General features: G+C 54.7%; 1 protein-coding gene across 5 annotated transcripts; it reads right to left on the reverse strand.

Annotated features, from left to right (window-relative positions):
* Nucleotides 1-5,724: 5,724 nt before the first annotated feature.
* On the reverse strand, nt 5,725-25,108 carry TIE1 (tyrosine kinase with immunoglobulin like and EGF like domains 1). Of its 5 annotated transcripts, none has more exons than XM_026498311.4 (23): nt 24,956-25,108; nt 22,515-22,832; nt 22,307-22,417; nt 20,794-20,949; nt 20,518-20,649; nt 20,234-20,374; nt 19,912-20,040; nt 18,979-19,124; nt 18,601-18,745; nt 16,150-16,308; nt 15,858-15,995; nt 15,362-15,658; nt 14,477-14,767; nt 13,997-14,187; nt 11,592-11,802; nt 11,313-11,423; nt 10,960-11,150; nt 9,846-9,959; nt 9,674-9,744; nt 8,492-8,532; nt 8,309-8,405; nt 8,128-8,227; nt 5,725-6,432 (listed from the first exon to the last, which is right to left on the reverse strand). In XM_026498311.4, the coding sequence occupies exons 1-23, from the start codon at nt 25,011-25,013 to the stop codon at nt 6,361-6,363; spliced, it is 3,420 nt and encodes a 1,139-aa protein (XP_026354096.1). In that variant the 5' UTR covers nt 25,014-25,108; the 3' UTR covers nt 5,725-6,360. The 5 variants fall into 5 exon arrangements, with proteins under 5 accessions (XP_026354096.1, XP_057166702.1, XP_057166701.1 ...); XM_057310719.1 differs by lacking the exon at nt 24,956-25,108 and adding an exon at nt 24,240-24,945; XM_057310716.1 differs by lacking the exon at nt 5,725-6,432 and having other exon boundaries at nt 7,631-8,227.
* Nucleotides 25,109-26,200: the final 1,092 nt, after the last annotated feature.

Genomic DNA, 26,200 nt, shown 5'->3' on the forward strand with positions numbered 1-26,200 from the left:
CCTTCCTTGGGGGGCCGAGAGGGAATGACTCAGGGCTGACTGGCGGGAGTTCCGTTTTTGTGGCCAGGACGGGCTGAGTGAGGCCCCTTGGATAAATGTGCTCGGGGCCGCCGTTCCCGGCCATCTGCCTAATGGGGCTTGGAGAGGTGTGCCTGGCCTTTCCTCTTTCCCTTTCCCACCATTTCTCTGGAAACAAATGGGCTGGGCTTGTCTCTTACTTTCTGCCTGCCCACCCCAGGCTGTCCCCTGGGCGGTAGAATATAGCCATAGGGGGAAGCAGTGAGGATTGAAGCTAGACAGGCGTGGGACAGCTGAGGCCAAGAATCCAGGTGCTCTGGACCTGTGGTCTGCTGCCTTGTCTATAGTGGGGCTCTGGCTGCTAGGAGGCCACAGTGGAAATGTGGGCATCTTCTGTTGGGGGAGGGTGCCCTTGGGGCCTGCCCTTAGCCCAGGACTGGGGCTTATCTCCCTGCGTTCACACATTCTTTCTCTAATACTTTCATGGAGATACAGTTCACATGCCACGCAAGCCACCCACTTAAAAGGTGAATTTAGTATTCACAGATATGTGCAGCCATATTCAATTTTAGATCTTTTTTATCGCCTCAGAAAGAAATCTGAAACTTTGAGCTCTTGCCCTCCTACCCCCCCACCTTCCTCCCAGCCCTAAGCAACCACTGAGAACTAGTAACTGAGTTCGGCAAGGCTGCAGGACATAAGATCGACACACAAAACACAGTTTTCTTCTACAGACTTGCAATCTACTGTCTATCTCTATAAATTTGCCTATTCTGGACATTGCATATAAATGAAACACAAGCAAATACACTAGGTGATCTTTCGTGACTAGCTTCTTTCGCTTATCATGGTGTTCCCAACGTCCACGCATGCCGTAGCACAGATCAGTACTTTATTCCCTTTTAATGGCAGAATAATACTCCATTGTGTGGACAGACCACATTTTGTTTATCTGTTCATCATTTGATGGACATTTGAGTTCTTTCCACGTTTTGGCATTATGAATAACATTTCTATAAACATTTGTGTACAAGTTTTTGCGTGGACATATGTTTTGATTTCTCTTGGGTAGATACCTAGGAATGGGTCTTATGGAAACCCTTATGGAAACTTACGTTTAATCGACGAACTGCCAGATTATTTTCTGAAGAGGTTACACAATTTTACACTCCCACCAGTAGTGTATGAGGGTTCTGATTTCTCCTTGCCAACTTTTGTTATTATCTGACTTGTTGATTACAGCCATCCTAGTGGCTGTGAATTTGTATCTCCTTGTGGTTTTGATTTGCATTTCCTGGATGATTAAACGTGTCAAACATCTTTTCATGTGCTTATTGGCTATTTGTAGCTCTTTGGAGAACGAGCTATTTGAATCCTTTGCTTGTTTAAAAATTGGGTTGTCTCTTTATTTATTACTGAGTTATAAGTCTTCTTAATATATTCTAGACACAAGTCCCTGAGCAGACACATGATTTGCAAACATTTCCCCATTCTGTAGGTTTTCTTTTCACCTTGATAGTGTCCTTGGATGTACAAGTTTTCTATTCTGATAATGTCTAATTTATCGATTTTTTATTTTGTTACTTGTCCTTCCGTTGTCCCTAAAGTCCATTAACAAATCTGAGGTCATGAAGATTTACTCTTATGTCTTCTTTTAAGGGTTTTGTAGTTTTGGCCCTTACATTTAGGCCTTATTTCCATATAGTGTTTGGGTAGAAGTCCAACTTCATTCTTTTGCATGTGGCCGTTCAGTTGTTCCAGCATCATTTGTTGAAGACCATTCTTTCCCCCATTGAATGCTCCTGGTGTCTTTGTTAAAAATCAGTTGACCTTAGACACATGGGTTTATTTCTGGACTGTTGATTCTATTCTATTCATTTATTTGGTATTTGTTGCTTTGTAGTTAGTTTCGAAATTCAGAAGTGTGAGTCCTGCAACGTTGTTATTCTTTTTCAAGATTGTTTTGGCTATTCTGGGTCCTTTGCAATTCTATATGGATTTTAGAACTGGCTTGTCAATTTCTACTAAGAAGCCGGCTGAGATTCTGATATGGATTTCATTGAGTCTGCGGATGGATTTGATACGAAGTTTTCCAAATCATGAACATGAGAGCCTTGTCCATTTATTTAATCTTGCTTTCATTTCTTTCAATGGTGTACAAGTTTTGCACTCTTTGTTAAATTTATTCCAAAGTATTTATTCATTTATTTTACAAATGGTATGTTTTTGTTTTGTTTTTAAAAGCTTTATTTATGAGAGAGAGCGAGAGAGAGAGAGGAGCAGAGGGAGAGGGACAAGCAGACTCTGTGCTGAGTGCAGAGCTTGGCTTGGGGCTTGATCCCATGACCCCGAGTTCATGACCTGAGCTGAAAACAAGAGCTAGACCTCTAACCGACTGACCTCCCTGGTGTCCCTGTATTTTACTTTTTTAAATGCTATCGTAAGTGGAGCTGTTTTCTTCTTTTCATTTTTGGATTACCCATTGCAGTCTATAGAAGAGAACTGTGTTTTGTCTGTTCTTGTGTCCTGCAAACTTGCTGAACCCATTTATTAGTTCTCACAGGTTTTAGTGGATTCCTTCGGATTTCCAATATATACAATCACGTTATCTACAAATAGAGATAGTTTCACTTCTTCCTTTATAGTCTGGATGCTGTTTCTTTCCTTTTCTCGCCCAGGTGCCCTGGCTTGAACTTCCAGTATAATACTGAATAGAAGTGGGGAGAGCAGATACCCTGGTCGTGTTGCTGATTTTAGGGGGAAACATTCAGGCTTCCACTATTAAATAGGTTGTTAGCTGTGGGGTTTTTTTTACATGCTCTATACCAGGTTGATGAAGTTTCCTTTGATTCCTAGCTTATTTTTTACTCATGAAAGGGTGTTGGATTTTGCCAGTTGCTTTTTCTGTATTGAGATGATCGTGTAGCTTGTATTTTGTAGGCTATTGCTGTATTACATTAATTGGTTTTTGAATCTTAAACCAACCTTGCATTCCTGGGATAAATCCTGCTTGTTTATGGTGTATAATCCTTTTCATACATTCCTGGATTCTGTTTGCCAGTACAGTTGATCCTTGAACAATATGGGATCAGGGGCACCAACCTCCCACACAGTCAGAAATCTGCACATAACTTTTGGCTCCCCAAAAACTCAACTATCAATCACCTGTTGTTGGCCAGAAATTTTACTGCTAACAGTTGATTAACACATGTTTCATAGACTATTTGTATTATCTACAGTAGTCTTACAGTAAACTAAGCTAGAGAAAAGAAAATAGAAAACCATAACGAAGAAAAAATACACTTACGGTACTGTAAATTCTTGAAAAAAAATCTGCATATAAGTGGACCCCATGTCCTTCAAACCCATGTTGTTCAAGAGTCAACTGTATTTTCTTGAGAAATTTCATGTCCACATTCATAGGCTGTATCAGTCTGAGGTTTTCTTGTGATGTCTATGCTCTGCTCTAAGTTGCAAGGCAATGATACTGGCTTTGCAGAGTGAATCGAGAACTATTCTTTCCTATTTTGAGGGGACAGTCTGTGAAAAACAAGTATCTATTCTTCTTTAAATGGTAGAATTCACCAGTGAAGCCTTCTGGACCTGAGTTTTTCTTTGTGGGTAGTTTTTAAATTACTAATTTAATCTCTTCCCTTGTTATCACTCTATTCAGATGGCCTATGTTTGCTTTAGCCAGCTTCAGTAGTTCTTTCCTTTCTAGGAATGTGTCCTTTTCCTCTAAGGTATCTACATTTATAGACATACTCTTCCCCTTCCCTCTTGCTCTTCTATAACCCATTCTTCACACTGTTAAAAGATGCAGATCTGACCACGGCACACCCTTGCATTCAGCTCTCCCCTGGCTGCTCTCTGCCCTTAGGATAAAGACCCATCTCCTTAATGCTGCCTCAAAGGCCCCACCCCGTCCGGTCCCTTGTTACCTCTCTGGACTCATGACCCACACAGACCAGAGTTTCCTTTTGCTCCAGCCACGCAGAACTCTTTGCAGCTCCTGAGCATACCACACGTCACAGGTGCTGTTTCCTCTGCCAGGATCCTTCTTCACGGCCTAAATTAAGATGTCACTTTCTCTGGAAAAGTGTTCCTGACTCTACCTGCTCTGTGTTTCCCAGGCCCCCTCCCTGGATCTACAACATACTCTGTTTATAATGCTATATTTCAGTGTTTACACACGTCACCCCACAGAGGCACTTTGTTTATATGTTGGTCTCCATCAAGGACAACTTTGTTTTGTTTTGTAAGTAGGCTTCTTGCCCAACATGGGGCTTGAACTCATGGCCCCGAGATCAACAGTTGCATGTTCAACTGACTGAGCCAGCCAGGTGCCCCCAAGGACAACTTTTTAAACAGTTTATTTATTTTTGAGAGAGAGGGACAGAGAGAGAGTAGGGGGAGGGGCAGAGGGAGAGGATCTCAAGCGGACTCCACGCTGAGTGCGGAGCCCCCTGCAGGGCTCCATCTCACGACCCTAAGATCATAACCTGAGCTGAAATCAAGAGTTGGACACTTCACTGACTGAGCCACCCAGGTGCCCCCCCCCCCAGGACAACCTTTTAATCTCCACATCCTGGACCTTCAAATATCCCTGTAGTCGATCTGAAATTTCATTCTAGCAAATCCTACCTCCCCTGTCCTGCATAGCCTAATTACTCCAGTTTGTTTCTTCTTAAATTCAGCCCCACACTCCATCCATTCAAGTCCCTTTGGAATACAGATTCTGGTAATCACCACCCCTTCCAAACTCCTTGCATTGTATAGAATATCAGCTAACACTGAGCACGCACTGTGTACCAAGCCCAATGCAGCCCATGCCTGTGGGCTCTCATTTAGTGCTGACGACAGTGAGGTAACTATTACTAACCCCAGTCTTCAGGGGAGAACACGGAAGCTTAGAGAGGTTAAGTGACTTGACCAATGTCACACAGACAGGAAGTGATAGTAGCAGGAACTTGGACATGGGTCCATGTGATTCCAGAATCTATAATGCCATGCTGTGTTATACCTTCTTTGATTTCATCTGATTCACTGCAGAAATGCGTGAAGCAAGACAAGCCTTGTTTCTTAAGGACTGGTCGGAGAGAAATCTGAGGACAGCCACACAGCCTGAGGCGCTGATACGGGACTAGCTTTCAGGATAGGAGCGCCTCCCAGGACCCTATGAGATAGATCCTGAGGAAGGAAAGGAATCCTGCCGTGGCTGGCTGGACTCAGAAGTGATCTCTGCCTTCCTCCTTGGGGGCCCACAGGCCGGCCAGGAAGGTGGCTACCAAGCTAGGGAAGGCCACCTAGAGACGTAAGAAGCTCCAGACAGGCCGGAATCGGTCTGGTGCTGAGGCGTCAGTCTGAGCTGAGGCTGAGCTATTGCTGATCCTGGCATGGACTCTTTGGACAGAGCAGACCCCTGGCCTGGCAGTTACACAGAGATGTAGGGAGAGCTGCTGGTGACGGGCGCTGGAGAGCAGGGAGGAGACCGGGGAAACTGGACTTCTCATAGAACAGAGAGGTGGGTGGTGGTCTGTGTAAAATGGGTCTTCCAGAACATACCCCAGCATGGACAGGCGACCCCGACAGCGGGCTTGGGCCTACGACTGTGTCACTGGGGACAGCGTTTTTCTTGGAAAGTCCAGTTTCTCTTCGGTTCAACTTTTCCTTGGGATTGGCCAACAGTGAAAGGAAGCCATTGGATGGAGTGTCTCATAGCATTTATTTTTTTCGGATGATAAAGCCAGGAGTGGGGAGTAGACGAACGGGGAATGGGTGCTGGCTTGGGTGGAGGAGCTGAGGAGGGCTTGAGTGTGGGGAGTCGCAGAAGAGGATACACACGTCGAGCAGCCCAACTAGAAGGAGAATGGGAAGAGTCACTCACTCTAAGAGTAGCTGCTGAAGGCATGGGAGCAACTGCAGAGGATGAGGACCCGAGTCCCTGAAGCCCACCCCAGCCCTGGGTCCTCTCTTTTCTTTCTTTTTCTTTTTAAGATTTTATATATTTATTTATTTGAGAGAAAGAGAGAGCAAGCAAGAGAGAGAGTGGGGTGGGGGAAGGAGCAGAGGGAGAGGGAGAAGCAGGCTCTGAGCTGAGCATGGAGCCCGATGTGGGGCTCGATCCCAGGACCCTGAGATCATGACCGGAGCCAAAACCAAGAGGTGGACGCTCAACCAATGGAGCCACTCAAGGGCCCCGGATCCCCTCTTTTCTTAAGTTAAAAAAATAAAAAAATTCCTCGAGGCAGCTGAGATGAGAGGCTGCAAGGATCAGAAGTCACAGGTTGGAGAGTGGAGTCTGCTCTGACCAGCAGAGCCGGGCTCTGGCTTGACAGCGGCTCAGGCCTCCTCGGCGGTGGCGTCGATGCCCGCGTAAGTGAAGTTCTCAAACAGCGACATGTTCACGTAGGCCTGGGGGGCGGAACAGGCTTTAGTGTGGGCCAGGGGTGCGGGTGACTCTGGCCTGGAGCTCCCCGGGGGGCAGAGCAGGCTTCAGCGCGGGCCAGAGGTGCGGGTGACTCTGGCCTGGAGCTCCCTGGGGGGCGGAACAGGCTTCAGTGCGGGCCAGGGGTGCAGGTGACTCTGGCCTGGAGCTCCCTGGCTCCCAATGTGGTAGCGCTCCCTGAGGAGACCCTGAGTTAGACTCAAGATGGCCCCGTGGCCAGGGCGGCCCTCGGCAGCCAGCACAGACCACAGCCGGGGGTTCAGGTGAGAGCCCCTTGTCACACTGTTACGAGGGGTTTTTTCTTCTAAAACATTTTCATTGAAGTGTCGTTGACTATGTAGTTTCAGGCGTACAACACAGCGACTTGACAGCCACCATCTGTCACCACACTAAGTCAGGACAGTATTCGTGACTACATCCCTTACGCTGTGCCTTCATCCCTGGGACCCGCTGATTGCGTAACTGGAAGTTTACGCCTCTTGTGCCTCTTACCCATCACCAATTTTGCCCAAGGGTGGGGTCTCCACAACCACCAGTTTGTTCTCTGTTTTTGAGTTTCTGTCTCGTTTGTTCATTTATTTTTTGTTTAGATTCCAATACAAGTGAGATCAAACGGTATTTGTCTTTCTCTGACGTATTTCACTTACTTAGCAGAGTACCCTCTAGATCCACCCATGTTGCTGTGAATGACAAGATTTCGTTCTTTTTGATGGCTGAGTAATATTCCATCGCCCACAATGACCCTGAACAACATGGATTTGAACTGTATGGGTCCGCTTACGCCAGATTTTTTTCAATAAACGCTCTACAGTGGTGTAAATATATTTTCTCCTCCTTATGATCTTCTTGCAAAATATATGTTAGTTGACTGTTTATGTTAGTGGTATGGCTTCCCGTCAACAATAGGCTATTAGTAAATAAGTCTGGGGGGAGTCAAAAGTCTTACGCCGGTTTTTGACTACCTAGGGGATCGGTGCCCCTAACCCATCCATTGTTCAAGGGTCAACTGTATATACCACATCTTTTTTATCCGCTCATCTTAGGTTTCTTTATGTACCCATCAAATGAATTGTTTGTTCATGCATTCATTCATTTATTCATCTATTCATAAAGCTATTTTTTATCATTTATCCATTTACGTGGTTATTTGATCATTCATTCTTGTTTGTTTGTTTAAAGACTTTATTTTTAAGTCATCTCTACACCCAACGTGGGGCTCGAACTCATCACCCCGAGATCAAGAGTCGCGTGCTCCCCCAATGGGGCCAGCCAGGTGCCGCTGACCACAGCTTCATTCTCAAGACAGTTTATTAATCCCTACAGCTACTTAGTCAGTAATTCATGTGAAGAACTCTGTGCACTTGCTCACTGTGATCGATTTCTTCCTTCGTATTTCCCTGATAATTCATTTATTCACCTGGTTATCAGATTCAGCTACTTAGTTATGTGTTTGTTCATATGTTTGCTTGATCACCCATCCACTAACTCCATTCATTCATTCACTTACCGTATCATTCATTCACCCATCCATCCATTTGGTTAGCTGACCGTTCATGCGGTGTCACTCTGGCTCTGTGCCCGGTCAGGAGAGGTGGCCCAGATGACGGTGGCACCCCTGGAGCCTGCTGAGCCCTAGTCCCCGTCACCCCCAGGCTCCTCACCTTCCTGGCTTCCAGCATCCGGCCCAGCTGTAGCGCAATCTGGGCAAAGGGGGGTCGCTCGTATGGACGGTCCCGCCAGCACTGGCGCATCAGCTCGTACCTGCGGATGGGGCATTGCTGAGAGGAGGGGTCAGGGTCGACTGGGGTGGGGGTCCCAGGGCTCCAGGCTGAGGACACTCACACTTCATCGTCACAGTTACGAGGCTGCTCCATGCGGTAGCCCTGAGGCAGCTTCTCATAGAGCTCAGCACAGGTCATGCCACAGTAAGGCGTGCCCCCTGCAGGAGGGGATGGCACTCTCTCAGCCCCGGAATGGGGGGTGGGGGGGAAGGACAGGGCTGGGGTCTGGGAGTTTGGAACTCACCGAGGCTCACGATCTCCCAGAGGAGGACCCCAAAGGACCAACTGAAATGAGAAGGACGTACTTAGCTCCCCTCTAGGCCCTGGGGCCAGCAGTTTAGTGTCTACCCGCCCCAGGTGCAGCCCCTCCCAGCTCCTGAGTGGGTCTACTTTGCAGGTGTCCACCTTGGCCAGCTGCTGGCTCTGTTCCACGGATTATTAGATTCAGTTCACAGATTATTAGATCCACTGAAATTCCTTCATAGCTGCTCCCAGGCTCAACATCAGCACGGCTAACATTTTAATGACCTGCTCTGGGACACGCACTGGTCACCTAACGTATACATTCATGCATTTAACCCTCGCACCAGCCTTATGATATAGGTGCTATTGTTGTGCCCATTCTACAGATGGAGATACTGACGTGCTGGCAGATTGGCCAGCTTGCCCAAGGTCACACAGCTTCTAAGTGGTAGAACTGGACTCAAGCCCTGACAATTCGAGTCCAGAGCCCTTGCTCTTAACTGCCTCTTATACTGTAGCAACCTCTATGCAGGTGAGACCAGGATGGAAGTTCTAGTGGGGGGAGGGCATCTAGGGGGTCTGGGGGCAGAAGCAGGAAGTAGCTGAGTGGCGGTCAGAGGGGTGGTCGCTGTGGTGGACAGTAGGGGCCAATGGGCAGAGCCAGAGCTGGAGGACCAGGCAGGCCGGGTTCCCCGGAAAGAGGAGCAGAAGGGGGGCCAATATGGTCACCTGGGAGTGAGGAGCATAACGAGGGGGTCTTGGCGGTCGTGCTCTGGTTAGGTTCTCAGGTGGGGATGACCCCGCCCTTCAGAGACGAAGGTGAGAACGTTCCTTGAATGGTGTCCCCATCCACCCCGGCATTATCCACCCACATTCCCGACCGTGTCCAGTGTATCTCCCAGTGTTAGACGAGCAGAGCTCTAAAGTCCCCACCCCAATCTTAGCACTGAAACACCTTCTAAGACAATGCCTCCTTCCAGCTAGCCCCCCGCCTTCCCACTAAGATGCTGGGCATCGCCAAGGTACACCCAGGACACGCTTGCATCATACCTGTGCCATGCCTGGAACATACCCTGGGAATGCCCAAATCGCGCTTATACTGCCCGAGGCGTGCCTAGGATGTGTCTAGCTTATGTCTGTATGCATCTTTGGGGGACCAATCCCTCCAGTGCCCCACACTCACACATCACTCTTGGTGGTATAGACGCTGTAGTTCAGAGACTCAATGGCCATCCAGCGCACGGGGAGACGCCCCTGGGAGAGAGTGGGTTCGAGGGGTTGGCTGAGGAGGAGGGGCCTGTGTCAGGGGTTCTGGGGGGCAGGCATGGAACTGGAGTGGGGAAACTGAGACTTACCATTGTCTTCTTCACATAAACCTCCTCCCCCCGAGAGAGGCCAAAGTCGGCGATCTTGGAGGCCAGGTTCTCTCCAACCAGCACATTGCGGGCAGCCAGGTCCCTGTGGATGAACTGTAAGCGTGGGCAGAAGTCAGGAAAGACTGGGGGTGAGCAAGCCCAAACTCTTGGGCCCGTGAGGGACCTGACCTCACAGCTGGTCTTTGTGGGTGCCCTCCCCCCGTAACAGCCCCTTTCCCTTCTTCCCAGCCAGCCAGGCCTTATCCTGGATCAGCGACTCCTGCCTCAGCAAAGTCATGCTGCTGGCTGTCCCTTCCTTCCTGGGACCTGGCCATGGCCAAGCTCAGGCTGCGTCCCTCTTCCTGGGACAAGGGTGGGCCTGTCCCTGGTGACCACACCGCATCCTCCTTTCTCCACTTGCTCCCTTTCCCCTTTCCTCTCCCCTCCTTGGTGAAAGTGGGGAAGGCCTCTTCTTGCCCGAAGTGACCTTTCCCTTGAGTCCCAAGTCCTCCCCACAAGACCCTCCACCTTCCTCAGAAACCTCTCTCCATCAACCCCTCTGCACTGACCCCTACTCCTTTGCCTCAAAGACACGCAAAACTTCACTAACTTTAAAATGTCTTTTCTAGGTCTCATGCTCATGCTACTGTCCCCTCCTTCCTTCCATTCAAGCAGGGTATCCTCAGACTTGGCTCAGGCCTCCATTCCCTGCCCCTCCCTCCACCCTGTCCTGGCGGGTCTCTCCACCCACCCCCTCACTGGCCCCCTCACAGGGTCCACTCCCTTGTCATGAGACTCTCCACCATTTGTGGGGTGACGGCTCCCAGAACGTCACTGGCCTTGACCTTTCTCCTGAGTTCTAGGCTGCTATCGCTAACTGCCAACTCAACGTCTCCACCGAGATGTCCCGCTGATGCTTCGTACGCCACACCTCCCCAGACCTGCTTCTGGGCCTGTGTTCTCGGCACTCGCCCAGGCCAGCAGCTCGGGGTCTTGTCCGCCCCTGTCGCCCCGACCCCGCGCCCGCTGGCGGTCTGCTGCGGCCCCACCCCTCCCCCCCCCCCGCACGCTCACGCACGCTCACGCACCCCCCCCCCCGCACGCTCACGCACACCTGCTTCTCGCTCAGGTACTGCATGCCGTTGGCGGCGTCACTGGCGAACCGCAGCAGCTGGCGGGAGCTGAGGGTGGAGGCGGTGCCGTGCTCGCGGGCGAAAGCTGGGTCCGTCTCCAGGACCCGGCTCTTCCGCAGAAAGTCTAGCAGGTTCCCGTAGGGGGCGTATTCAATGGCGATATACAGGTAACCTGGGAGGGAAGGATGGGGACAGGGTGGCGGTTCCCAGGCTGGCAGCCCACTGCTAGCGGCGGCCCCACGGTAGGAGAAGGGAGCCTGAAGCGCTGGCAAGCTGCTGCTGGGAGCAGGGGTGGGGCCTGGGAAGAGGGACAGGTGAGGAGCTGGGGGCTTACCTCGGTTCTCACAAGCCCCCAAGAGGTTGATGATATTGGGGTGATGCCCCAATTTGCACAGAACTTCCAGTTCTCCCGCAAAGTCACGATGGTCATTTTCTGAGGCATACTCTGTGTAAAGAATCCAATATCACTTTAGTCAGAAATAGTTCTGGAGAAAAGGCATAGCTACTGAGGGCTGGGGTCAGTTCTGGAGGGACCCAGGTAGGGCCTGGGATCTGGGGGACAAAGGAGAGGGGGCTGGGCCTGGGGGGGGGTCAAGGGTCGCTCCCAGGGGACCTTTCAGCATCTTGATGGCCGCGTTCATCTTGAGCCCGTCCTTCTTGATCATGGCCCGGATGACCTGGCCGAAGTTCCCCTCCCCGATGAGGTCCTCAAAGGTGATGTCTTCCCACTCCAGCACTGGATAACTCAGGGGCTCGGGCTGCGGTTTCGGCCGCCGGGTTAGCGTCAAGGTGCCTGAGCTGAACTGCAGGATGGTTTCTTCGCCCTTCACAGAATGGGACAAGTGGGCAGACAGTCCGTGCAGCAGACACGGGGCCAGCAAGAGGCACAGAGAGGCATCAAAGAATAGTTAGACAAATGGACAGAGACCCCCGCAGAGGGCACTCTGGTGGTCAGCTAGGAGCAGACATGCAGACAGAGGACACACACTGAGACAGAATCTCCATAGGGGATGAAGCCATCGGTGGGCCACTGGGTGGACAGATGTCCAAGAAGAGAGATGTGAGGCCGCAGCCAGGCATCAGGTATGTGGGGCTCTGGAACAAGGAGTGGGTAAGGCAGCTAGAAGCCAGGAAGACATGAATCAATGGTGAGAGGATATCTCCACATTTCAAACAGGAAAGAACTGGATTGAGCTGTGATGGTAAGCACCAAGCTTCCCATTACTGTGCCGATGTCACGTCATCAGGGACACCCTGCAGAGGACTCCAGCCTCGGGCCGTGGGCTAGGACACATTTACGGAGCACCAAGCCGCTGGGAATCAGCGGAGTGGTTTTCTCCCCAGCAGCAGAAGCAGAGATGATGACTGCCTACCCACTTGGCCTCCATCTCTAGCTCTGAAACCACCCAGGAGCTGAAGATAGAAAGACCACCACAAAGAGGAACACCCACTCCCCCAACTGTGTAGGAGCCGGTCCACCTGGGCAGGGCTGATGGCAGGAAAAGGAAACAGCTGGACAGGACCCAGGGCGCAGCCAACAGGAGAACTGGAAGAGGGTTAACACAGACCTGGGGGGGGGGTGGCTCCCTAGGTGAGCTGATGCTCAGCTCCCCAGCGGCTAAGGACACAGGGCACATGGAGTCACAGGAAACACGCACAGCCGAGGGCACTGTACACAGGTGCACGTACACACATGTGCTCAGGGAGGGGCCCAAGCACAGGGACACACGCGGACACCCACGGACGCGCCCACGGTGGACGCCTACGCGCACTCCTGCGTGGCACACGCGTACACCTTCGTGGGGGCACACGAGGGAGGGTATGTCTGGGCAGATATGAGGATTATGCGTCTGTTCAAGGCTGCTCTCCCACCTCCCTCCCTCAACATTGTCTCCGTTACCCTGCCCCCACCTCAGCAGTGACAGCTTTCTGTGCCCGCTGACCTCAGAGGGGGCAGCTGGAACAAAGAAGCCACTTGAATCTCTGAAGGGACTTTTTACTAAGGCATGGCAGAGACAGTAGCCGTGGACACTAGGCTTTCTATTACAAGGATCAGCCCTTGAGAGAGAAGAGGGTTTTTTGTTTTTTGGGTTTTTTTTTTTGTTGTTGTTATTTTTGTTTTTTTGAAATGCCAAAGCTTGGCTGTAACTATCAAGGGCCCAGGTGTGGAGGGCCAAGGGCAGAGTCTGGACCATCAGGGACAGCGCTGGGGAAGATCTCACAGGAGGCAGGACGTGCAGGTGCGAGAGAGAGATGGGAGGTGGTGACAAGAGAAGAGGCTGGGTGCTGGGAGAGGGGCATGCCCTGCCCCCACCCAAGCGTGGGCCTGCTGGCTGGAGGGGCTCAGACCACTGACTGACTGAGAGCTCGGGCAGGTTTAGAGCGAGGCCAGGGAGAGTGGAGGCGGTACTTCCTTTGTCCCCTGCAGCGACAGGTGAACCACGGTCTAGCACAACTCTGGAGCGCTGGAAACAGCCATAACAGGGGTTGCGACGAAGGGTGTGAGGGCCACAGAACACGCTGCCCTCCGTAGGGTACAGGGAGTGCCTCCTGGCTCTTAAGTCTCCCAGAGGAGGCCCTGGCCTTTGCAGAGATGAGGCCGGGACTAGGAACTCACAGTTCCAATGGCCCGTGGGCAGGACGCCACAGAAGGGCTGAGGGCATCAGCCCCAGGTATGTGCTGGCTCCCAAGTCTGGGAGCGTCTGCCAGGACAGAGGCCAGTGTGACGCCCGGGCGTCCTCCTGCCCCCACTCCCGTGTCATCACCGTGCTACCTAGGCTTACAGCGCCTCCAGTGAGAAGCTGGAGAATCCTGAATTAACCGTGGTAAGATATGGACATACAGAGTTATTTTGAACTGGGAATATTAACTATTTCACCAGTAACATAAACTGACTTATGAACTGAATTCAGTTCTAGAAAAATAAAGAAAATCGTATCTTGCACGCCTGAGCACTGCTGAGCGAAGTCCTATGCCCGCGACAGACACGCGCACGCGCAGGGCGCACGGGCACTGACCGATCCTGACTGGTAGGTGAAGGTGCGTCTGTGGCGCAGGCAGCTTCTGCGGATGCACACCAGCGTCAGCAGGGCAGCCAGGATGGTGAGGCACGTGGCAGACACGGAGCCCACCACGGCCAGGATCAGCTGCCGATCCAGGCCCTCCTCAGCTGCCTGGACCTCTTGGACCGGGCCCTCACTCTGCAGCCCTGCGCACAAGAAGGGGGGCGGGTCAAGGGGGAGGCAGAGGTCAGAGATCCAAGTACCAGGAGGGACCAGGGGGTCAGGCCGAAGGCCGATGGGTCACTGGAGTGGCAGGATTTTCCCAGCATTAGGACAATGGAAGCAAGGAAGGGTCAGGGTGCCCAGGATCAGGACTGGGGTGACTTGTTGGGAAGGGCCTCTGATGTCCTAGCTCCAAAGCTGGAGATTGAGTGGAAGGAGAGGGCAGGGAGACCTACCCCAGGACCCGGAGCCCCCGGGGCCCTGCTCTCTCACCGTTGCCCAGGGTGGACTCCTCCACCACGCTGCTCCAATCGCCGGGACCCTGGATACTGGCCCGCACACGGAAGAGGTAGCGTGTACTAGCATTAAGGCCATGGACAATGGTGCTTGTCTCCTCGGGCCTGTCCACGTCCATCCACAGCGGGTCTCCCGAGCCCCCAGCCACCTGCACCTCCACGATGTACTTGGATATAGGTCCAGCCGAAGCTTCTGGGCGCTGCCAGGTCAGCTGGATCTCAGAGTCTGAGAGGGCCTGGGCACGGAGGTGTCGAGGGGCTGGGGGCCCTAGGGAGATAGGGGTGGGAAGGCAGGGCTCACACGGGAGCAGGGTATGTGGCTCTGGGGTCAGATCCACTCTAGCCGTGTTCCCTGCTCTGCGGACCCCGGAACGGGAGCCACCCCACCAACCTCCTCCTTTCTCTTCTGGGCTGAATTCCACTCTATACAGCTCCCTTCACCCCCAAAATTCTGCGTCCCCTTGCTCTCCTTATGTGCCAGGTCTTCCTGGCGGCCCAGGTCCTCCCAGCATGCTAGGTCCTCCCCATGCTCCTTGTGCCCTGTGTTCCCCCAAATCCCATGTCCTCCTGGTGCACCACATCCTCGCCATGACCCTTGATCTCCACGTGAACCCTGGCTTCCCCATCTCTTCCCTGTCCTGTATGCTCCTGGGGACCCACCTCCCCCTGGCCTCTCATATCAGCCCGTCTCATGTCCTCCATGCGGTCATGTCTGTCTGACATCCTACTTTTGCCCTTAATGCCCACGTTTTCCACGCGTCCTGTGTTCTCCCCAGTAACCTCCCATGTCCTTCTGTGTTTCCTGCGTCCCATGTCCTCCCCTCATCCTGACCCCACAAGCCCCTTTCCAGGCACAGCTTACCGCTGGGGGGCAGAAGCACACGCGCAGGGGGCGAGGCGGGGCCCAGGAGTGCACAGTGGTAAAGCCGCACGTCCAGCTGGTAGTGGGTGCCAGGCGTGAGTCCGGTCAGGAGGGCGGTGCGGGCCTGGGGGGACGACACGTTCTCCCGCCGCTCCTGTCCCCGTGTCCCATCCCATAGGCGCAGCAGGAAACCATCGCCCACCATTGGCCCCGGCACCGAGGGTAAGGACCAGCTCACTCGCAACCGGTCAGGGCCCTCCACGTGCCAGCCCTCCAGCCACGGCTGTAACAAGGGCTCTGGGGCCGGAGGTCAGGAGTCAGAACTGTTCAGTTGGTCCTTGGGGCTGGACAGGACAGTGATCCCCAGGGGACAGGGTGGGACAACCTCCAGTGGGAAAGGCAAGGGCCCCTGGCGTGGGGACAAGACAGGGCAACCCCTGAGGGCGTAGGACGGTAACCCCTGGGGTGACACGAAGGGGTGACTCTCGCCTCTCACCAGGACAGTCTGTGGTCATGAGGGTGGGAGGCCCCCAGACCCCCTCCCCTCCTTCGCCGGGCCGGCTCAGCTGGACGCGGACACTGTATCCTGTCTTCGGCCTCAGGTTCATTAAAGTCACATTCTCACTGGGGTCCACTGGGGGCAGCACACATTACTCAGCCCCCACCTCCGGAGAAGCTGCCGTCCTCCCCGCTTTCATTCTGCCCTTTCCCCTCATTATTACCCAATACCCCTGTCCTGCCCAGCCCCCTCCCGCCCCCAGCTGTCCCCACCCCCCACCAGGGCTCACCCACAATGGCTGACCAGGCCAGGTCGCCCTCCTGGGGCCGGTAGTGCAGGCGGACAGAGGCAATGGGTCCGTCCCCAGAGAAGGAGACCAGCGGGGAGACCACGAGCTGGCGGCTCTGCTTGGCCAGGAGCCGAGGGGCAGTCAGGGGCACTGGGGGCACTGCCAGGAGACCCAAGGTAAGGCAGGGTCCAGACAGCCTGCCCAGTCCTCAGAAAAATCAGAGGACTCTGCTCTGGCCAGCAAAGATATCTCTGGGTCTCGGTTTGGAACTGGGGCCCCTCCGGGCTGGGAAATGACCAAACCCAACTGATGACCAGAAGGGCCAGCGTCCAGCCCCCCCGGGCAGCTCGGGGCACAAGGATCCGGCAGTGAAGACAGGAGAGAGTCCCAAAGATGCTCAGTAAGGTCTGACGTGGCTAGCTGGATTTGGGGGAGGGCACACAGAGGAGGCTGAGACCCCAGGCAGGGAGAGAGCCTGCTCTCAGCCTGCTCTCGCCCTCCCCCCATCATTTATCACTCTCTTCATTGGAGGGGAAAAAAAAGTAAGCGGGTGATGAAACACCTGCTGTATCCCGGCTGCTTCATACATACGGTCTCTACTTTCACCTGTGACCTTCCAGACAGGGCTCTTCCCCTGTGTTCTGAGGCTCGGAGACGTTTGCCTTGCCAATGGCCAGGCAGCCGGCAGGAGGTACAAGCAGGGTTTGAATGAGGTGTTTGGCCAGGCCACCTAGAATCAGCCAGTTCTACCCTCAACAGCTTTTTGTTCCTGCCTGGCTTCCTCACTCCGCTCACGGCTCCTACTTCCGCCTGAGCTTTCCTTACCAGGTTATCACATCCGCACTGTGACTGCTTCCCTTGCCTCTCCCAAACACTTATCAGACTGATTGTTCTAAGAAGAATGGGTGGATGGATGAATGGGTGGCCGGAAGCGAGGGAGGGCAGGAGGCTGGGAGGAGGATGCAGGGTTGCAAGCTGGGGGGGTGGGAGGAGTGGTGGTGTCAGCGTGTCATGAGGGGGTGAGAGCAGGGTTGGGCTTGGAGCCCTGGAGCCCTGGGTGCCTAGGGCTTAGAGCTTAGCTGTGCAGGGGGTGGCCAGCTATAAAGTGGGTCCACCCTTCCACACTGACTTTAGAACCAGACCCCCACTTCTGGAGGTCCCACCAAATGGGTCCGGAGCTCAGGGGGATGGTCTAGACCGCAGATCCTAGCGGGAGTTGCCAGAGAACAGCCGAAACCTTGGGAGAAGCACTTTAATAATAGTAACAATAGGGGCGCCTGGGGGGCTCCGTTGGTTGAACGTCTGACTCTTGATTTTGGCTCAGGTCATGACCTCAGAGTCCTGGGACCGAGCCCCACTTGGGCTCTGTGCTCAGTGCAGAGTCGGCTTGTCTCTCTCCCTTGGCCCCTCCCCCTGCTTGCTCACTCGTTCCCTCTCTTTTGAATAAATATATTAAATTTTTCAAAAAAATAATCGTAACAATAAACGTCAACATACATGGAGCACATACCCTGCGTCAGGCCCCACGCTCGGGGCTTAAATACGTCATCTAACCTCACAGCAACTTCAAGCATTAAATGCACCGTCTGACTTGCTTCACACAACCCTCCCTGGTGAGTGTGGATACCCCGCCTATGCGGAGAGGAATAAGCTGCGAGGGGCTAAGCAGCTTGCTAAAGGCTCTGGAGCCTGGAATTTGTGGTGAGGATTTGAACCCAAATTGCCTAGGATCGGAAGCCCGGGGAGAAGAGACAGGCTGGAGGCGGAGCCCGGGCCACACGGATTGGTCCTGGTCCTGCTCAAGGGGCAGCTCGGAGGCGTTGGAGGGGAGGAAAGCAAGTGGGGAGGAAGAGAAAGAGAAAGAGGGGAGAGGTCTGGGCGTCTGTGGGGGGAGGTGGGCTGTCAGGAGCAGAGGGCAAGAGGAGCTAGGGTGCTAGTGCAGGTGAAGCAACCTGGTCATGCCCTGCTCTGGGCCATCCTGGGCACGGGCAGCCCCCTCCCTACTCCCCTGGGAAACCCCGTGCAGCTTCTCTGGGCAGCGGCCACCCTCTGAGCTTAGGTGCCCCACGTGCTCCCCTGTCCTGGCACTGCCAGGGGGTGACACAGAGAGGGCAGGAGCACCCCAGAGGCATTAAAGGCACATGGTGGGTAGGGGCTGTGGGGACGTGGAGAGGGCTGCCATGGCCAGGCAGGAGGCTGGGCAGGGCCAGAGGGTATGCTGCTTCTAAGGCATGGGATGTCCTTTCCAGGTAAGATGCAGCTATGCGTCTGCCCTGACACGGGCCAGCCCAGACCTCGGGCTGATGACAAGCCCTCTTCTCTGCTCGGTGCTGGGCTGGGAGTTTTGGTGCCCTTGCCCTTCCTGCTACAATGCCCAGTCTGAGCGGCATCAGCCCACTGAGCACCACTCAGCCCACTGTCCATCCTCCATGGCTCCAGGACATCACTGACCTTTCACATTGACCCTGAAACGTCGGCTGTCTTGGCCACCAGACGTGGACACGCGGCACTCCCAGAGCCCACTGTCCCCAAGAGCCAAGCGGGGCACCTCGAACTCAGCTGTGGTCCTGTCCGGCTCCACAATGGCCTTGGTGGACTGAGAGAGACAGGGGAAGGAGACAGACCATAGAGAATGGGCACCCACGTGGCCGATATGGGGACTGATGAGGGGACAGAGGACCCGTGGTGGTTTCTCAACCATCGGCCTGACTCCATTTGAGCCGTAGTCAGGCCAGTGGGTAGAGCCTATGGAAAGCCCTGAGGGCTCGGGGTCTTAGGGACCAACTGTGAGGCCGGTGGGAGTGGGAAGGGGTCAGGGTGGGGGCTGACCAGGAGGACCGTGCCATCGGGCTTCCGCAGCTCCATGCTGCCCCGCACTGGGAACGGGTTCCCCGCGGCCGCACAGTTGATCCGGGGCGTAGTCTCTAAGTTGAACTCCAGTTCTGAGGCCACGTCCAGGATCTGGGGGATCCGGTCTAGGGAGAGAGAGGACGCATCCTGGAGCCCCACGGGGCAGACGCTGACCACCAAGCTGCCCCTCGTCCCGTGTCGTGCATCTCAGTGGAGGTGCCCCCATCTGTGCAGTCGCTCGAGCCTGAACGCAGCAGAGTCCTACAGGGCTCCTGTACTCCACCTCTGGGGGCAGGGTCTACCTCCTGTGCCCCCAACGCGATGTCCTCTCTCGGCCAAAGCAGACCGCTCCCTGGCCTTACAGCCAAACACTGGTTCAGGCCTCACTCGTTTCTGGGCTGTTACAGACCCTCTGGGTCTCCTGCCTCCACTCTCCGTCCAGCTGCGTGCACCCTCTCTCAAACTCAAATCTGACTGCCTTCTGCGTCTTCAACAATTCCCTCCTGCCCCCAGCACACCTGCTGGCCTGCTGTTCCAAGTCCCTGAGGTTTGACTCTTCTGACCACTCCCCAGCCTCCCCTTACTCCACTCTCCTGGTACCCGACGCTGAGTCCTCAACCCCTGGGCTTTTGCCCATGCTCTTTCCCCAGCCATCTCACGCTCATCCTTTATACCCCACCTCAGATCTTGCCTCTTCCCCTGAAGCCCTCTCTGAACCTCTCAGACTGACTGGGGGTCTCCTCTGGGTTCCTACCCACTCTGGGCTGCTGCCCAGCCCTGCATGGGTGATGTGGGCTGGGCGGTGAGAATACCCCCTGAACCCGGAGCTCCCCAAGCACAGGACTTGGAGCCAAGGAGAGATGTGTCTGGTGAAGGCTGACTTGTTTTGAGGGATCTCAAAGACCCTTGTACCTGACTTCTCACAGTGCATTCCATGCCAGCCGGAGGGACAGACACAGCCGCTGAACCGGTCACAAGTACCACCGTTCCGACACTGGCACTGGAGACGGCAGTCCGCCCCAAAGTGGCCAGGGGCACAGGCTGGGAACAGAGGGGTTGTGGTTAGAGGGACACAGGTCAGGGGCAGCGAGGGCACAGCTGGGGCCCGGGTAACGACAGGCTGGGTGGGCAGGGACTGTGGAGGGCCCGGTGCGTGCATCAGGGCCCAAGCGGAGGGTCCAGCTTGTGGCCAGCTGTCTGGGTCAGGGACTGCAGAGGGCAGGTCAGTCCATACCTTCCTGGCACTGGCTTCCTCTCCAGCCAGATCCACAAGAACAGCCGTAGGGGTCCGGGAGGCAGAAGGTGAGACCTCGGCAGCCCGATGTGCCCGGGCACTGCTCCTGGCAGCGCTGTCCAAAACGGCCCTCTCTGCAGGCTAGAAACACAGCGTGTGGGCCTCAGGGTCCGGGACCCACCTGGCATTCTCACCACCCACCAAGCTCCATCCTCTTGGTCCAAGAGTCTTCCCCCAGCCAGGCAGCCTCTCCTGCCTAGCTCCTAGCTCCCTGTCCTCCTTACCTTGCTCGCAGCGGGTGCCCGTGAATCCAGGGGGGCACACACACTCGCCGTCCTGGTCATGGCAGACACCTCCATGCAGGCACCCTGGGCATTCCTTGGTGCAGTCCGGTCCCCAGCGCCCTGCCCCGCAGCCTGGAGGAATGTGCTTTCAGCAGCCGACCCTCACCCACCGACCACTGCTGCTGAGTGCTAGGGCAGCCCTGGGGACCCACAGGAAGTGCCCGCAGGGCTCCCAGCCTCCCATCCCACCCGCCAGCTCCGCCCTCTGCTCCTAACCCCTCACGATGAGCCGGAAGAAGGCGCTGCCTAGGGGGCTGGTTTCCAGGTAGGTGGCACTGTAGACGCCGCTGGCTGGTGGCTGCACGTTTGGGAGCTGCATCAGGAAGCGCCCATCCTGGGCCTCATGCCGGTCCAGCGTAGAGAAGTACGATCCTGGGGGCAGAAACGGGTCAGGGGCCTCAGCACCAGGTGAGAGCTGGTGCCAAGGTCACGTCAGTGCGCGCCCTGTACAGGGGCCAGAACTGGGGCAGGGCACCAGCCGGGTCTGCCCCAAGGCGGAAAGCTGGGAGGCACCCTCTGCTCCACACCCCACCAACACTCAGTAAGTCTCCAGGTCCTCCTCATCTCCTAGAGCAGGCCAGCTCCTTCCACGCTGCTCACGGCCACCACCACCACGGCCCTGGCCTCCTATAGCTTTTCAGGTGGTCTCCTCTCCCTCTGTCCCCCCTTTTCCCCGTCCATCCTCCACTCAGCAGCCGGTGGGATTTTCCCCAACAGAGGCCTCTGCAGCTCCCCTGCTTGGACCCCTCTAGTCTCCCACTCCTTAGCACATTGTTTGGCAGTCTGGCCACTGCTTGGCCCTCTGGTTCCATGCCTCTACACACCCTGCCTGATTCCTAACATTCCTGAGTTCTGGAAATGCTGGTTTCTCTTCTAGAAACACCATGGTATTTCAGCACTTCCTGTCTTTGCTCTTAGCCAATCCTCATCCTGGAATGTCCTTTCCTCCTCCTTTGTGTGGCTAATTCCCAGGCCTCCTTCTGGGCACGGTTCAGGGGTTATCTACTTGGGGACTTCTCCCAGAAGCCTCTTCCTCCAGGACCTGCAGACCCAAATAGTAGGGTCCCTATCACTGTACAACCCCTTTTTGCCTCTTTGCCCAGGATTGGACTGTGGGGAGCCCAAGTCTATGTGACTCTCCACACCTCTCATCACTTCAGGGGGCCTGGTGCTCAGGAAACAAACCCTTTGGCCCAAGGGAAGGGTCCTCCTCCCTCAAAAGCCCAGGGATGCAAAAGCAGCCAAAGGGCTGTGGGTCTGAAGGCTGAGGCAGGGCTTTCTGGGGCCACACAGAATAAGGGCTCCCTCCCATGGAGTGGCCAGAGGGTCTGATAGGGCCTGGGCCGAGTTACCAGTTCTCTTCTTCCCCGTGGGGACTGCTGCTCCCTGCCAGGGGCCTATATGACAGCACCTGATAACTCCCAGGGGAGAGCCAAAGGTGAGGGTTTAACACAGAGCTGACTTAGGGGTAACAGGGAAGGACCGCAAGGCTGCTGGTCGTCCGGGTGCAGCAGGAGGACAGCGCAGACTCCGAGAAGGGACGTGCTTCCCATGGACCTGATTCAAGACAGAGCCGGCTGCAGTGGGCAGGGTAACAGGTGTATCAGAGTGAAGGCTGTGTGGGGCGGCCAGAGCTGGGGAGGCCGAGGCCAGGGAGCTGTTTGTTGAGGTGGCCGACCTATGCGACCTGTGCGTTGACCTACCCAACCCATTCGGACGCCCCTCTCACCGTTGCTCTTCCAGATCACATCGGTCTGCTTCTCCTTGCGCACACGTGCCACCAGCACGGCTGTGTCGCCTCTGTTCACCGTGTGTGTGACCTTGTCCGGGAGCAGGTGCGCTACGGGGGTGGGGGTTGGGGGGGAGGAATGGAGGGTGGGGTCAGAGGTCAAGGACAGCGGCTCCCCTCCTGTCTCTGCCCGGCGACCCGGACTCACCTCCCGGGCTGTTGTGCACGTAGAGGACTCGCGTGCGCCCTGCGCCCGCGCCGCCCACGCATGAGAAGACGCCCACGAGGTCGGAGGGCTGCGAGAAGCCGCGCAGCGTGACGCGGTGCGAGCCGTTGCGCAGCAGGTGCGGGGGCTGCCCGGGCCGCGGCGTGCGCACGATGCGGTCGTCCTTCTCCAGCAGCAGCGGGGGCCCCCAGGCCTCGGCGCCCGGGCCCGGCCCGGCCTCTCCGGACACGCAGGTCAGGAAGAAGCGCTGAGGCTCTGCGAGCCGCAGGTCGGCCAGCAGCGTCAGGTCCACCGCGGCGCCTGGAGCCGGGACGCCAGTCCTCAGTTCCACGGTTCCCCAGCCCGCCCTGCGCTCTGCCAGGCGTTTCCCTCCCCTCCCTTCCTGTCTCTTATCCCAGGCCGCGCACTGGCCATCTCCCCCCAAGTCTCTTCGTCCTAAAAACAAAAACAAAGATCCCTCTCTGGCCTCCTGGTGCCCCCCTTCTCCCGCCAGATGGCTTCCCTTTATAGCCTCGGAAAGAATGATGTATGGCCCCTGTCTCCGTTTCCTCTCTGTTTAATACCTCGCCAGTCCCCTTGAGTCCCCACCTGTCTCTGACTGCTTTGCAAAGGGGAGCCGCTCTCCAGGGGAGCCCTGGAGAACAAAATCGTCTTCGAGAAAGCCCTCCCTGCCACTCCAGAAATCTAGACAGGCTTGCTGTCCTGGGGTTTAAGGGAGAGGCTGGCTTCTGCAGCCAGGTGGTTACGGGGCAGAAAGGAGGGGAACCCCTACTTTCTCTCCCTGCCGGTTAACTGGCACGTAATTCATGAACCTAAATGCCACTTAGCTCATTAATAATTCTTTGAAAGCCTACCACGAGCAAATTGAAGTTAGCATTTGCTGACCGCCCACCAGATGCCGGAGCACCTGTTTTCCAGTGGATCTTCCCACCCCCAGTGAAGTTGATGTCTTTCCATTTACAGAGGAGGGCAATAATAGTATTCTACAAGCTTCCTGGAGCAAGCTCACCTACTCCCCCGGCTTTAACTCTCATCTCTGAGTCGTCAACCCTGGGACAGTCTCTCAGCTTGGGCCTGCATTTCTATCAGCTTTCCCCAATCCTGCTTCTCTCTGGTGCTCCCTGACTCAACGGACGGCACTGACCCCCTGAGATACAAACTTCGGAGTCCTCTCGTGCTCCTACGGTCATGATAATTAGTGTTTATGCCAGGCCCTTTATGCATGTTCTCTCATTTTATCATCCCAGCTGTCCTGGGTGGTGGGTGTTATTACTCTAGCTTTACAGCCAGTGAATGAAACCTCAGAGAAGTAACTTGCCCAAGGGCGTACAATTAGTAACTGGCAGAGCCAGGTTGTCTGACTCCAAGCTCCATACCTCTAAGGATGTTGCTGGCTGCCGCCATCAGCCACAAAATTCCACAGTTTGGACTTCCTCAGAGCCTCTTGCCTGCACACCCATCTCCAGGCCCACCCTTGTTTAGACCTCACCTTTACCCACCTGGACCATCCCAACTGCTACACCCCTCCTGTCCCAACTCATCCTCCCAAGTGACCATCTGAGACCTTGTGACTGTCTGGTCTGCAACCCCCCATGGCTCCCCATTGCCCTCAGGACACAGAGCATGCTCTTGGGCCCCTCGCTGCCCACACTTTGCCTCTCTTGCTGAATTCCCTCCAGGAACCTTCTCTCCCATGCACGTCCTCACCTCGGAGACTTGCCTCTACTGTTCTGGCTGCCTGGAATGAAGACCACCGGTCGTCGCGAAGTCTTTCCGGACTCCGTCATCTACTGCCCTCAAGCAGAGTAGCTGACTCCTTCTCCGCGCTCCTCTGAAGCTACTTGTGTCTTTTATCCTTCTCCCTGTGTCGTGTGTCCCCAACTACCACTCAAAAGTAGCCTTTGCATTCTAATCCTCTTCAACCATCACTGAAGGAATCAGCTACCGCTTACACAACAACTGGGCACCGGGTACTCTGCGTAAATTACCTCCTTTAAACCCTGTAACAGCCATAGGAGGTCAGCATCATAGAATCTGTTACGTAGATCTGGAGGCTGTCTGCCTTTCAACCAGTGACCCCTAGTACAGCTCCTAGAATATTGTCGGTGCTAGATAAATATTTGTCAAACGATTAATTAAATGAATCCAACACACTGACCATACGAGCACCCACTGAAAACTTCAGGGCCCCCATAGGCCCTGCTGCGCTTTACTGACCCTAAAACCCAACACAGTCAATGCAGCTCTACTCCCAACGCCAGGCTGCAGTGGTTTCTAGTGACTGCCTGGGTTTTGGAGGCCTCGATCCCACTTTCTAGCAGATGGGGGCATACATACAGGCGACGGCAGTGATAGTAAGTCTTCTTAGGGGAGAATCAAGGCTTTGGGGTCTGGAGGTGGGAGTGGCTTGGGGGGAGACTTACCAACATGAGAAGCCAGAAAGAGGATGGGGAGCAGCAAAGGGGGCCCCAGCCAGACCATACTCTGGAGGCTGACCAGGTCAGCCAAGACAAGCTAAGCCTCCGGTCAGTTAGTCTGGGTCTGGCTGCTGGGCCTGTACTGATTAGTGCGTGTTGGTGCTGGGGAGGAAGAGGAAATGAGGTGGCGTGGGTGGGAGGGGTAGCAGTGAAGGGGTGGGGAGGACTTACCCTGCTTCTGCTCACCGCCCCCCCCCCAGTCCAGCCCCCACAAGGCTGGGGATGGGTGTGGCCTGGAAGGCCCTGGAATGGGGTCACTTGAGGTGGGGGAGAGATGTAAGGACAGACCCAGGGACTATGTGACCGGTTTTCCCATTTCTTCTTCTCCCTTTGGTCCTCAGTCTTGCCAGCAGGCAGGAGGCAGGAGGCAGGAAAGGGAGGAAGCCAGTGGCTTCCGCCTATTGAGGAGGGATGGGGGAGGGTATTGTTCTGGGGTCTCCCCTCCCCCCAGCACATACACACAATACGGCCCATGTAATTCCTTATGTATGTGTCCCAGGACACAGTTACATGGGTGTCCTAGAGAGCAGTTCATGTACGTAACAAGTGGACAAAGGAACACAAGAACTCACACTCAGGGCAAAAAAGAACTTGGATTCTATCTCGTCTATGTAGGCGTGGACGAGGTTTCCCTTCCAGGTTCTTTGGCTGGCCTAATAATTAATATGAGACAGATTAACAGGAGAAAAACGAAAGTTTAATAGCATGTGGCTCTCCCGTAGACATAGGAGTGAAGGGGTTCGGAGCAAGTCTTCCTCAATATGCCTCTTTGGCATGAAGATTATTTTGAGCTAAAAATATTCAAAACCCAGCAGATTCAGGAAAAGCTCTTTACCTCCCTTTCAACTGTCTAAATTTATATTGGAAAGGGTGCCTGTACCAGGAAGAGAGCTATTAGCAGAGATTCCTTTTTACTTAAGAAACTTAACTGCATAACAGGCCAACCTTTTTTTTTAATTGAGTTATAATTAATATACAGTGTATGTTAGTTTCAGATGTACGGCGTAAGGATCCAACAGTTCTGTACATTACTCAGCGCTCACCACGAGATGCGCAGACTGGCGCCGATTATTGTTACAATATTATTGCCCTACGCCTTAGGCTGCACTTTTCATCTCTGTGACTTTTTAATTTTATAACCGGAAGTTTGTACCTCCTAATCCCCTTTATCTATCTACCTATCAGGCAACC

This window comes from Ursus arctos, unplaced genomic scaffold (genome assembly GCF_023065955.2).
Source record: "Ursus arctos isolate Adak ecotype North America unplaced genomic scaffold, UrsArc2.0 scaffold_12, whole genome shotgun sequence".
Classification (NCBI taxonomy): Eukaryota; Metazoa; Chordata; class Mammalia; order Carnivora; family Ursidae; genus Ursus; species Ursus arctos.

Excerpts from the sequence above, each read along its gene's own strand:
- TIE1 (XM_057310716.1), bottom strand. The coding sequence starts at position 25,013 with ATGGTCTGGCTGGGGCCCCCTTTGCTGCTCCCCATCCTCTTTCTGGCT. Across the intron at positions 11,424-11,591 it reads GGCCATCAAGATGCTGAAAG|AGTATGCCTCAGAAAATGAC; the intron begins GTCCCCTGGGAG and ends TTCTTTACACAG. Across the intron at positions 9,745-9,845 it reads TTTATGTGAAGAAGACAATG|GGGCGTCTCCCCGTGCGCTG; the intron begins GTAAGTCTCAGT and ends ACTCTCTCCCAG.